Source organism: Dipodomys ordii, unplaced genomic scaffold (assembly GCF_000151885.1).
Source record: "Dipodomys ordii isolate 6190 unplaced genomic scaffold, Dord_2.0 Scaffold8, whole genome shotgun sequence".
Lineage (NCBI taxonomy): Eukaryota > Metazoa > Chordata > Mammalia > Rodentia > Heteromyidae > Dipodomys > Dipodomys ordii.
Window position 1 is genome coordinate 34,277,584 of NW_012267224.1, and position 13,031 is coordinate 34,290,614.

At 38.4% G+C, this 13,031-nt stretch overlaps 1 protein-coding gene across 5 annotated transcripts in view; it reads right to left on the reverse strand.

Moving 5' to 3' along the window:
* The window catches only part of Epha5 (EPH receptor A5), a 303,516-nt gene extending 291,185 nt beyond the window's left edge, over positions 1-12,331 (reverse strand). For 3 of the 5 annotated variants that reach the window (XM_013008946.1, XM_013008948.1, XM_013008944.1), the window contains exon 1: positions 12,132-12,312. In XM_013008946.1, coding sequence (XP_012864400.1) covers positions 12,132-12,312 — 181 coding nt within the window. Of the gene's footprint in view, positions 1-12,131 lie in introns of all 5 variants that reach the window. The other 2 variants (XM_013008943.1, XM_013008945.1) reach the window with 2 other exon arrangements.
* Between the last annotated feature and the right edge of the window lie 700 nt (positions 12,332-13,031).

Here is a 13,031-nt window from a genome sequence, read left to right on the forward strand (position 1 = left end):
GAATCCAGGGCCTCATGCATGCAAGACTAGCGCTCTACCACTGAGCCACCTTCCCAGCCCCTCAAATTCTTTTAGTAACTCTTTCATTTGGTATTGTTTTCAACTAAAGTAAGCTTTACAAAACCACTTTTAAATAATACTATATATTTATACTTACATAAGTATACAATACATAATTACTAATATTAACAACTATATAATAATATGTAATTATAAATTTAAAGTTATGATATTACACCAGAACATAAATTATAATGGTTATAGATTTAGGAAAAGATCTATAAACAATATAGTAAGAAAGTTACACAGGATATGGGTAAAATAGTAACTTTAAAGTCTCTTAAATTCCTTAGAAGTAATTATTTACTAAGCAAAAATTTGAGTATAACATTCTATACCAATGATCTATAATGGAAAAAATTTATCTTTGATATCTGGCTCTCAATGTTTTATGATAGGCAACCATTTCTTCATACTGATGCATTGATAAATGGAAAAACATATTCTACTTGAAGTTTCATTGGAATCCACAATGCTTTGCTTGGCAAATCATACTATTACTGTGAATAGTAAATTCTCAGTTCAGAAGAAAACTATTTCTCTGATTAACCTTTACCTTTTAGAGTTTTTTTAAAACTTGGTAAAGATCAGAAATGTATAGAAATACAGCACAATTCCATTTTGCTGTAATAGGCCCTATCTGGAATAAATATGATTACATAAACTTGCAGACCTTGATCTGTGCAGAACCAGGAGGAGGATCAAGTTACACAGAAGAAGGAGGCAATTGTTTCTGACTGAGCTCAGAGAAGCAAAGTGCATTGAAAGCAGCACTTCACCTCAGAACAGTTGTCTTCAAGAAGAGATGGAAAACTGGCAGGGGAGGTGGACTAGAAGCAAGTCATCGAGAACTTTGTACTCATTCTCAAGGAGTTTAGATTTTATCCTAGGGCACTGAAGGGCCATTGAAGTGATTTGCCCAGGGAGTAAATAAAGGCTGCTTGAGCTACTGAACTGAAGCCAAGTGCTTTTCTTCTGCTATTTCTATTTATAATAAATATTAGACAGCACTCGCTGACTAATGCAGAAAATTAGACTTGTTAAATGTCATGGTTCCAACTAATACTATTTCCATGCACATGTAATATTTAACACTTTCAACTCTTACTTACATATCTGAACTTTAACAGAGCACTTTGATGATTTAGGCCCATTTAATTGTTCAACCCTAAACTGTACTATAATCACATCTTTACTTTATAGACAAGAAAATAGAGATGTTTTCTGGTTTGCTTAAGGTTAATACTGTTCTGGTTGGTTGAACCACAGTTCAGAGCTTGTACCCTTATATTTTATGATTGTATCTCACACAGTCTAAAGATGTGACATTTATCCTGTAGTCAAAGGATTTTGATTTTTTTATACTTTTCATAATTTGTAATGAGATCAAATGCTCCAGTTTGATTTACTTCATTTATAAATGAAATTACCTTTGTAAAGGCAAATTTTGCTTATTAGTCCTGCAGGTTTTGCTGGAAAGTCCATATGAAATAGTGAATTTTCATTATGAAAAATTACTTAAAAGTGATTACAAAATATTAATACAATGTTATATATATATATATATATATATATATATATATATATATAAAGGGAAAATACACCTAGTAGTTGGCTTGTACTAGAGACAAAAACTGAATATATTTTGCGCAGAGTCATTCAGTCTCATCTATTGTTGTGTGAAATAATGCTGCTTAAAATGTAATTTGTTATAAGTTAGGACAAAATTATATTTTCAAATACCTCTCTGTTCTTCATAAAGCAGGAACTGGTGATTAACAATTGACAAAACTGTTTGGAAAGAAGTCTCTTACAGAGATTTTGCATTTCCAAGGTATACCTAAAACTTAGTCTGGTTAGTTCTCAGGGACTAAAATACGTCATTCTAAAATAAGAGGAAATTTTCCAAGATAAAGAACATTTGATTTGAAATGGAAAGGAAGAAATTTTGGGGACTAGATCTCACCTTGAGGGGGTGGGGTTTTGGCCAAGGACAAAAAGTGGAGTGAAACTATTGGTAAGTCAGCATGCATTAGCAAGTCACCCAGAGGATGACTAATTCATCAGAGAAAAATTTAGAATTATAAATGACCATGCGTCCAGAACTTCACATGAATGCCCTTCACTGTATGCTCTTCACTGTTCTTTGCTTATCTTTGGACCATGCCATTAGTTGGATAGCAAAGATCAGAGTGACTAAGGGTAATGTATGACAGCTATCTCCCCTTGAGTAAGAGTCAGAGCAGTTTCTCAGTCACAATGCCTCTGTTGGAATGCAGTCTTTACCATGTGTAAACCTGGCCACTCATTTAACTATATCTTACTTTGATTTCCTCATTTGTAAAATAGAATAATTATAATATTAATAATAGTCTCAAAGGTTATTTCCCAGTCCTATTTAGAGGAAGACAAATTAATACCTATATAAATCACTTTGAATAATTTTGGGCACACTGCAAATCAAGAATTAATGTTACCTATACTTATTGTACAAAATATATGCATTCATGAGCATGAATGAACATGTATTTTATAAGCAGATCCAAGCACAATATTTCCTTAATTTCCTTATATCAACTAGTTAAAAACAAAATTCCTCAAATAATTATTTTAAAATCTTTTTGACCCAGGTGTGCTGATGGTTCATGGTCTATAATGGTAGTTACTTAGGAGGCTGAGCTCGGAGAGTCATGGCTCAGGGCCAGCCCAGACAGAAAAATCCTTGAGATTCTTACTTCCAATTAACCATCATCACAAATACACACACAGAAATGGATCTATAGCAAAGCTGATACAGTGTAAAATTTGATGGAAATAGCTAAAGTATAGCTCCCAGCCCTGAGTTTAAGTATTAATACTAAATACTAATACTTTTGAGAATATAAAATCCTGTGTATATTTCTATTTTTTAATTTTTTTATTTTATTTTATTTTTTATTGTGAAAATACTGTACAGAAAGGTTACAATTACATGGGCAAGATAACGAGTACATTTCTTATCAAGAAAAATTGCATATTTCAACCTAAAAACCATATCTAGTCAGGCACCAGAGGCTCACGAATGTAATCCTAGCTACTCAGGAAGCTGAGATCTGAGGATCGAGGTTCAGCCAGGGCAGGAAAGTCCATGAGAGTCTTATCTCCAATGAACCACTCAGAAAACAGAAAGTGGCTTTGTGGCTCAAGTGGTAGAGAGCTACTCTTGAGCTGAAGAACTGAGGGACAGTGCCCAGGCCCAGAGTTCAAGCCCCACTACTAACAAAGAACAAAAAAAAAAAAATCTAGGCACTTGCTACTTGCTACTTTCAGCAACATGTTTCAGATTTAAAGGACTTCCTCTCTATCCAGAGAGTATAAAATATAAAATATGATAATGTATTAAATGCATATCTCATTTATATAATGTATTATAAATGTTTTGAAGTAAAACCAAGAAGATACTATGCTAAGACATAGTATCCCAAATATGTAAAAATATTTCTTGGTATGTTTTGTGGCTAAAGGAAAGCATTTTTCTTTCTAACCACTTTTGTATGGAAAAAAATGAGGTATAATGTAACATTTGAAATCCATAACTTTTGTACTAATGGTCATGCCTTTATTTTCTATTCAAGTCTCCACATTAAACATTAAATAGCATGGAAAACTAGCAGCAAATTGGGACATATCATGTGGCTGGATTTTATCTTGGATAACTCTATGGAAAATTTATCTTTGAAATTCCTTTTGTTAGATTGTATTCCCAGTCCAGATTCCCTTTACTCATCCCATTCAAGCAAGGTGATGACCTGTGACTATGAAATCATGTCTTAGATGACCTGTATACACCGAGGGAGACAGAAATTAGCATTTGTAGTGTACCCATGTAGCATTAGGAATTGTCCTAGGCAATGTAATTACATTTTTCTCCTTGCAACTCTATGAAGGTGTCTTTCCATTTCCATTTTAATTATTTGAAACTACAGCCCTCAGATCTGGCAGAACTGTGTTCATGGTGTTGACATCTTATTTTCAACTGCACCATTATTGTGACATATATACATTATGTATGTATATACATGTGTATATGTGTATTTATACATACACATAAAGACATATATGTGCATACATATATATACATATAATTTTCTTTGAGTATTTCCCTTAGATTTTTTATCCTGATCCTTACCAGCAAACGAAGTTAACACACATTAGCCATGAAGAACGTTTAATTAGTTATGCTCTTAGATTTCCTGTGCCTTTTGACAATATAGTTTTGTGTAGAACACTACTAGTTAGAGCACTGATTTGTTCCATTTTCTCTCTACAAGAGTTATGGGAAGTTTGTAGTGTCATTATGAGCAAGATTCCTGCTAAATGAACTTAAATTAAAAAGAATTTTGTTAATACGTGATGAAGAAGAGCCAAAAAAAAGTAAAAATCAAAGTGTTTACTTTTAAATTCAGAGCCAGGAATTTCACTTGTATTTTTTTGTGTGTAATTTCTTTATTTTTCCTGTGATTTCATACCACTTATTTCTTTCCCTACTTGGTTTCACAGGCTTAAATCAAAACCAGGGACTCAAAGTTCATAATACTAAATTGGTATTTTTCTTTCTGTTGGGGCCACTCCTACAAATGAAATCAAATGTGCTGGCTGGAAACCATACATGGTCAAAATCCTTTTCAAGTATTTTGTACTTTAAAGAGACTGGTTCTACCTCTTTTGAGAACTGCAGTGCCTAGAGTGAACTCTTTGGACAAGAAGAGCATCCATTGTCTTATTCCATAGGATTGGCAGCCTGCCTCACCTTTCTTGCTATTATTACAGGAAGGGAGGGCTATGAGTGAAAACTCAACTTGGCTCAAAGACCAAGCTCCTTCTGGGACTGCTGGGCTGAACTGGTGCCAGCTGGATCTCCCTGCTGAGTTTGTCTTTCCATAGAAAAGACATTAACAAGCATCCTGGAACAGGAAGGTCCAGCCACTGCAAAACAAATAAATGAACTATCTTAGAAGAAAGGTAAAGCTGACAGAGATTAGAAACTTTTACACTCTGATTCCTGAATTAACATTCAAATGTATGACTAAATTTGATACTATTATTATTTTTTAATGTTCAGGGACATGATCAATAAGCAATTTTTATCGTCCCCATAACACACAATTGGAAATCATAACTTCCTTTAGGATGTTGGAATGTAACAATAATTGGCTGTTACTGTCCTCATTTGTGTTTCCTTCTTGGGGAAGGAAACAAATGAGGGAAAGATATGACAGATGAAAGCTCGAATATGATATTACTATATACAAAAAAAAGGGACAGTATCCATCTCTGAGTGAAAAAGAACAGACTGTATTTTCTCTAAGTCTTCCAAAACTTAGCCTGAAACATGTTTCCAAGCAGGAACATTTTCTCACAAAGCATATGCAAAATATTTCAACCCTCAGTCTTTGATTTTCTGCTTTCATTTTTTTCAAGTAATTCACTGACTTAAAGCTGTGGCCCAGTTTATTTACAACTGAAGACAAACTTGATAGAGGAAGATGATGACCTGGGCAGCAGTCCAAAAATTAAAATGCAATTAAAATTATTACAGTTATTTAATCCAAATTATTTAATACATAGAGTGCCTAACTACAAGTGTTTAGCATGAATCAAGCAATATAACTATCAATGAATTAATTACAAGGTAAAATATATACATATAGTTGAAATAATATTATCCATGAAGTTCCTTTTCCCATTACATTGTGGTTCGTATCTTCAGAGTCAAAGAGAAACAAGTATAAAGTTAAAGTGTGTGTTATAGATGAGGTGGGGAGGAGGTCTATAAACTGCAGTATCTTTAAATGGCATTAAAGTGAAGACAAAACATTTGAATTGATATCGAGCCTGTAGTGGTAACATATTGATGTCCTTCTTGCCTTTCTTTTATCCTTGCCATAAAACTTTCACATGTCCCAAAACGTATCCATGAGCACCCCTTTTCACTCACATCTCAGCCAGATTATTATGCTCAGCTTAATAAAAACACCATAATTAAAACCATGAACTGTGAATCACTGGGAGACACATAGGAAAGAAAGCATGACCTAGATTCTCCCTTCTTTCAACAAAGTTTTGTATCCTTTCTGATTGTTTGAGAAATAATTTAAACAGTATTAGTAAAATAACTCATAAGGTGATAAGAGACCAAGGCTGTGAACCCTATTGAAAAACAAGAGAAAACTTTAATTATGAACAGAAACAACTAGGATTTTTTTTAAAAATGGAATTTAACTGTTACTCTAAGGGCAAAATTCACACACAATTCTGTACAGGATTTTCAGGCAAGTTTTAAGTGTTTGACATTACTCCTTAAGATTTCTTTAAATCACGGAAAAGAAAATCATCATTGTTTGAACTGCATTCAAACTATAATTAAGTGATAGTTAATAAATGGGATAATGTTACACCATTTAAAAATCCAAGTTAAATTACATTAATTTTTCCTCACATGTAACATCTTACATTCTCATTAGGGACAAAAGATAAAAATTTTGAACTTTGGGAAAAAAAGAAAGGTAATATGATAAATTACTAGACATTACATCAGGCTCAGTTCAATTTCTTATATATGCTATAACATTTTTCTATATTTCTTTACACTAAGGCATTGATCAATTAAGAATTTTTTTAGAGGCTAGTGGAAGAAATTAAATAAGAATTTAAAAGTTTCTAATTATCATGAGATTTAGCCACCAGAATTACATTTAAAGTTCAATTACATATATCCCATTATAATATTAAATTAGAATCACATTATATGTAAAAATCAGTAGACTGAATAAATACCTTCCATGTAAAAACTTTGATGTAAATTCCAATTATGCTAATGTCCAAATACTAAGAATGCTTAAGTATTAAAATATTGTTGTGATACAAAGAGCATCCTCTAGTACTCAAGAACATCTGTACCAGTTACATTTTGATTTTTGTATGCTATTTTGCAGTACCATTTATGTCATCAGTGGTTCTGCTGTTTTCTGAAAAATTCTTCATCAAAGCAGTACCCTATATATATTGGTGTATGAGTTCCTGAAAATAAGACATACAAAATCTTACAGGATATTCCTTTATGCCTTGCTTAAACCTCTAAAATATACCCATGGACCAACAACTTTCTGGAAAATTCAGAACAAGGGAAAATAAATATAAAGTGAAACCTTCTTACATAATCATCTTTTGAATTGTAAATTCAAAATAACCTACTTAAAATATATGTCATATATTCTGAGCTAACTATTTTCCATTAAACCAACAATTCAGACAAAATTTTCACAATGTCAAATATTGTACCCTAAAAGCCATACATTATACAGTGTTTTAAAAACTGTCTCTTACAGCATAGAGTTGTTTTAAAAATCATTATGCCTACATTCAAGAAGCTGTTTTTATATCCTGTGTTTATTGTATTTTATTGAATAAACACATTTTGGTTATTGTGAAGCTTTTCTAAACATATGAACCATTGAAATCTGTGTTGATAAATATTTTAGAACTTAAAAATTTACCTTCAAAATTTAAACATACAGAAATAGACTTACACTATATTTAATTATATTAGTCTGGAATATAACACATAAGTTGTTTAATATCAACTAACTGTTGGGTTTTATATGTATAAAACAGACAGGAGAAGTCCTTTTAAGAAATCCTTTTATTAGGCCCATCCTGTCTTTTATAAGGTAAAGTCACTAGACAGTACAGGAAGTAGCCTTCTGAGTCTCTAACAATTTACATTTTTAGCTCTCATACTACTTGTATAATCACAATGTAGAGGGAAAATATTATAGTGGTTTGTAATGTTTAATAACATCAAATATGTAAGCATTATATTTTAATTTATTTTGATAGCTTATGAAAACCATTATGGATCTATTTTAAGATTGTGAAAAATGTTAATTTCAATTCGAGCTAGTCACTGATTTTAAATGTACCTGCTTCATTGAATTGAAAAGATAATGTGTAAGAAGTTTCAGTACATTTTACACTTGTTATTTACTTAAGTATGAACAATGTTTCTTCATTTTGAAAAACTTAAATTTGATTCATAAACGAAAATATCTACAGTTAATATAGTACTGAGAATTGCACCATTTTTATAGCTTAAAAGTAGAAAGGTAGCAATATTTTCCTAATGAAAGGCAAATTATCCATTTGAGTGTGTGTGTGTGTGTGTGTGTGTGTGTGTGTGTGTGTGTGTGTGTGCATGGCATCTCAAGTGGTAGAGTCAAAAGCTACAAGGAAATTTCCAATGGAGGCAAAAATTTTCACTGCAGTGTAAATTTGGGGAATGCCCCTCATTTCTATTTTATTTGAGGAAGTAAAATCCTCTTATCTGTTACCCTGACACCCAAGAAATAGCTTAAAATGTCACAACCCAATCTACCCTCTTCCTCTTTTCATGGCTTATTAAGCAAAATGGCTGGACTTTTTATGGTCCCTTCTGGTTCCAACCATCTAAGATTCAAATAGGAGTAATGGCTTTTCTTGTTCAGTAATGTCCTGTTGAGGGAACACTTTTACTGTCCTTTTCTGTGAAGTTCTGCCTGTTTATCTAAAAAGAAATGAATTACATCCGGAGGACAAGGCCACAGAATAAAGCCATTTAGTTTTACAAATCTATTATGTCCTCCAATATGTTTTATGGGCCTGGTCCTATTATAAAACAAAACAAAACCTAAAAAAAACAAAAACCCTTTTAACCTTTTCTTTCCCTTTTGCCTTCTCCAACACATGAAACATGCAGTGACAAGGAACTGGACTTTTCAAATACAAACTTCTGAACTGTCAGAAACATTTTACTGGGACTTTACTGACTGTTGCTTCAATGAATTAAGCTTGATTCACTGCTGGTGAATCATTTTCAATACAGAGCTGTTAGGCAGTAATTGGCCAAGAATCCCTGCTGAGAAAAGCACTTGTCAAATAATGCTTGTTTACAAATATATCTCCAGACAGCAAAAAGCGGCAGTTACTGAATAAGTTCAGTGCCACCTCCAAAAATTCATAACAGTTGGCTTGCCCCTTTTCCTTATTAAATTTGTCAAAGTTGTCACTTGTTGATACAGCTTGCTATTATTATCCTGCTTGATCAGAGAAATGTCTCCTGCTGAATATTCCTCTGTGTTGTTTGATAACAAAAATTTTGCATGTATTTTAAATGTTTCCTCCCATGGAGTTTATACCTGTAAAATACAACAACTATTTGTCTTGTAAATTGTTTAGAATCAAAGCTAAAAAGTAAATTTTCTGATTTTCAGTTTACAACAAATTGTCATTCTACAGAAATCTTGTATGAACAATGTCTTTATTTTTAAAAGATATATGGTTTTCTGTTCAATTCTACTTATGTTAAAAGTTATTTTTAATTATCACTATACTATTAATTTAAAGAGAAAATTTACATCTATATTTTCCTGTCTTGAAGCCTGATTTTTCTACATTATCAGAGCATTCCATATTATATGCCTGTATAACATTTATATACAACATTTTGGAAAATAGCTCTGTAGCTTTATAGGTTGGGAGAAAAATTACATGAACACAAGTTACTAATGGATTTAATATGCAATTCAACTCTTTCTGCTCCATATATTTCAAGATTCTTCAAAAATCAATTGAAAAAAAATTAGCTTAAACAGCTAAATAAATAACAGAATGCTGAACATCTATTTTGGTGTTCTATGTATAACATTAGCAGAGAAAACCAAAAAGAAGAATGTAGATTTCACAGAAGCAAAACTAAATTCCAGGATCACAGCAACTGGAGGTTGAAAACTGTTGGGCAGGATTGGTAGGAATTAGAAGGGGGGGGGGAGGCACAGATCAGGTGAAGACTATATTTCTAATTACATAAAAGAGAAAAGGCCACAACATGTGAACCCAATAACGGGAATGCTTTTTATTCTTGGGGTCTTCCAGAGGGGGAGGAAGTAAAGTGGTTGAATTTTGGGGGAGGCCTCTCCAATCCTCAGATCACTGTGACCAAGTTTTGGTGTGTATTCAGTAAACTGGGTAAGCTGTGAGCTCCAAATTTCACATCAGCCTGGCTCCCTGTTTCTCCTTCATGCTCTGCTTAAACATTAGAAGGCTGGTGGTGTTACCTCCCTGGTTTGCTTCCTGCTTCCTTCCTTTCCTGCTGCTTGATTTTCCTACCTGCATGGACTTGGCCCTGGTTTCCCCCTTGGTGCCACCCTCCCTGAAACTCTCCTTCCCCTTCTCATGGAGAGGACTCCCTTGTCTACCTCGGTTTTCCTCTCCCATAGCACATGGATTTTTTCCCCCCAAGACTGGAAATTAGAAACGGAAGACGAATGATGCTATAAACCGCTTAAAGTCAAACCAGGATGCCTCTGGCTAGCACACGCACATTCCAAAAGTCCCCTAACCCTTCTGGGAACCTTTAGGTTTCTCACCTAATGAATCGAACATGGGATGATCATAAAACGTTTCAGGACCTCAGAAAACACTTTGCAACTTTATCCGGAAGGCAAAACACAGACCGCTGGATTTGAGCATGGGAGATTATGTCTCCATACACATACGCAATCCTTTGATCAGATTTCTTTTTAAAACCAAAGAGGTTGAAAGAGAGAAAGTTCCGTGGGTGGGGTGGGGGGTGGGGGGGCAGGATCTGCCTAGCTTTCGCTGGGCTCTCTGGGAGCTGGGAGCACTTGGATGGGAGTTCAGCGCCCTCACCTACTGCAGAGGCTGAGCCCTTGAGATTCACAGGGACACACACCATCATGCCGCCTTGGTGGCGACCTCGTCTCCCAGGTCCAGCGCCAGCGCCGCCTCCCCCCCCCCACTCCCCTGCCCCCCCCCACTAGGGACTGGAAGGGATTTCTTTAAGGTTCTTCACCTCAAAGCAAACCCTCAAGTGCTCTAACCAGGGAGGTGGCTTTTTACTGTTTTCCTAGAGGAGAAGTGCGCTCTGGGTAACCCCGATCCGGACCTGCGAAGCTGCGCTACCCCACCCCAAACCCCCACGAGAGATCAGCCTGTGAGCTGACACCCGAGCGCTGTTCAGTGATGACAGAGAGGGAGGTGGAGCCGCGGCTGGAGATGGATGGAGAAAGGGGCATCCGAGGGGCTGAGCACTGCTTCTCTGAGAGCAGGTGTCCTTTCCTGACGCTGCCCAGCCTTCCTCTCCTAGAGGGAGGCCAGCAGACTTCTGAGTTGGAGCACAGAAATTGGGGAGAGGGCTGGGCACCCCAGGACACGGTGTTTTCTGGGTCAGGAGATGAGCCGTGCCTGGGGTCCAGCCACAACTCCTTGCAGTTGCCACCCACCTTCCCGCCTTCTTCTAGCTGCGCTCCAGTGCGACAGTGACTTCCCCAAAGAGAATGGAACCCGTTCCGTGAGGGAGTCTTCTATTTATTATTATTATTATCAACATTATTATTTGCTATCCTGTTCCCCTAAGAAATAAAAGCCCTCGCTGCCCACCGAGATCAGCAGCAGCAGCTTTCCTAAATAACATCTCCCGAGATAGGCACTTAGCCCTCACTTTCAGCGCCCTCACCCCCCCCCGTAAAAAGCATCAGTCACCCCCCCCACACACACACAGCGGTTCCCATGACCAACATTAAATAACGGTTTCCATAAACCTTCATCAGCCCCCAAAGATCATCATCTACGCTCTCCCTACTGAGCCCGAAATGCCACACTTCCCCAGCGCGCCCGCGCCCGGGGGGCCGCACCCAACCTCCCAGCGCGGGGTTCAAGACCCCCTCTCTGCTCCTCGGGGCTTACTTCCCAGCCCCCAACCAGCCGCCGTCCATGCACGCGGGTTCCTCGCCCAGCACTCTGCAGCTCATGTCAAACAATGCAGCCCCCAAACGGGCGGAGAGCAGGAGCGAGCGAGAAGGGAAAAGGCCAGCCACCGCGGGGGACCACGATCTCCGTGGGAGATGAGGGGTGGGCTCCAGTGAGCCTGGAGCGCAGAAACCCGCACGCTCAGGCCCCCGCCTCACCCCTGCACCCTAGGTCGCCGCGGTCCCTCCCCCAGTGCCCCCCACCCCCCCCCCCCCCCCCCCCCCTACCTTCGTTGCTGGGGCTGGCCAAAAGGGTCCGGAGTGCGGCGCACAGAAGAAGGCAAGTCCACAGGGGGGCCCGGCGAGGTGCGGAGTAGCAGCCGGCCAGAGACACCTGGGCGCGGGCAGTGTCCACGCTGCTACCTGGGGTCCGCAGGCGTCCCGCACCCCGGGGCTCGGAGCCCCTCATTTTCTACTACCCTCCTCCCCTGCTACTGTCCGGAGCGAGCGGTTCAGTCCACGGCTCCCGCCTGGAGGAGGAGGCAAAGGAGACTCCGGAGGTGGGGAGAGGGGGTGGTGGTCTTCCCGGTCCTGTGCCTCCTGGCACAAGAGTCCTGCAAATGCGGGAACCACAGATCCGTTGAGACGGCTGAAGTTTGCTTTGGCTCCTTTCGGGCCCCGGGCTCGGCAGGAAGAAATGAATGACTAGTTCTGGTGGCTCGTTCAGTGCCGGATTGGGCTCGATCCAGGGAGTCCAAGGTGGCGTGGGGTGGGGGGTGGGCAGGGGTCCCACGACGTGTTCTTTTGCCTCTTTAGACTTTCCCCCCCCACTCTTTTTTTTGGAATGATGATGCTTTAAATGCCACTGGGCCGGGAAGGTGAAGGTTCTCTGCGCGTCTTCAGAGCTGAGATGCAGGAGGGTAAGGCAGACAAGTCATCTTAAAATCAAGACGAAATCTCTCTCCCCAGGGCAACAAGAGCAAGAACATAAAATAAAGGCAGGCTAAAGGAAATGGGGTTGAGAACATGCGGGGTGGGGAGGAGGGAGGGTGGGGAACAGGATCGGCGAGCCCAAGGCAAAGAGGCAGAGTTCAAAGAGGGCTGGAGGAGGGAAAAGGGCTGCGGGGCTGTGCGCGGGCGAGGGGCGGGACTGGCGGCGCCCGGAGCTGCGGCGGGCCCGGGCGGGCT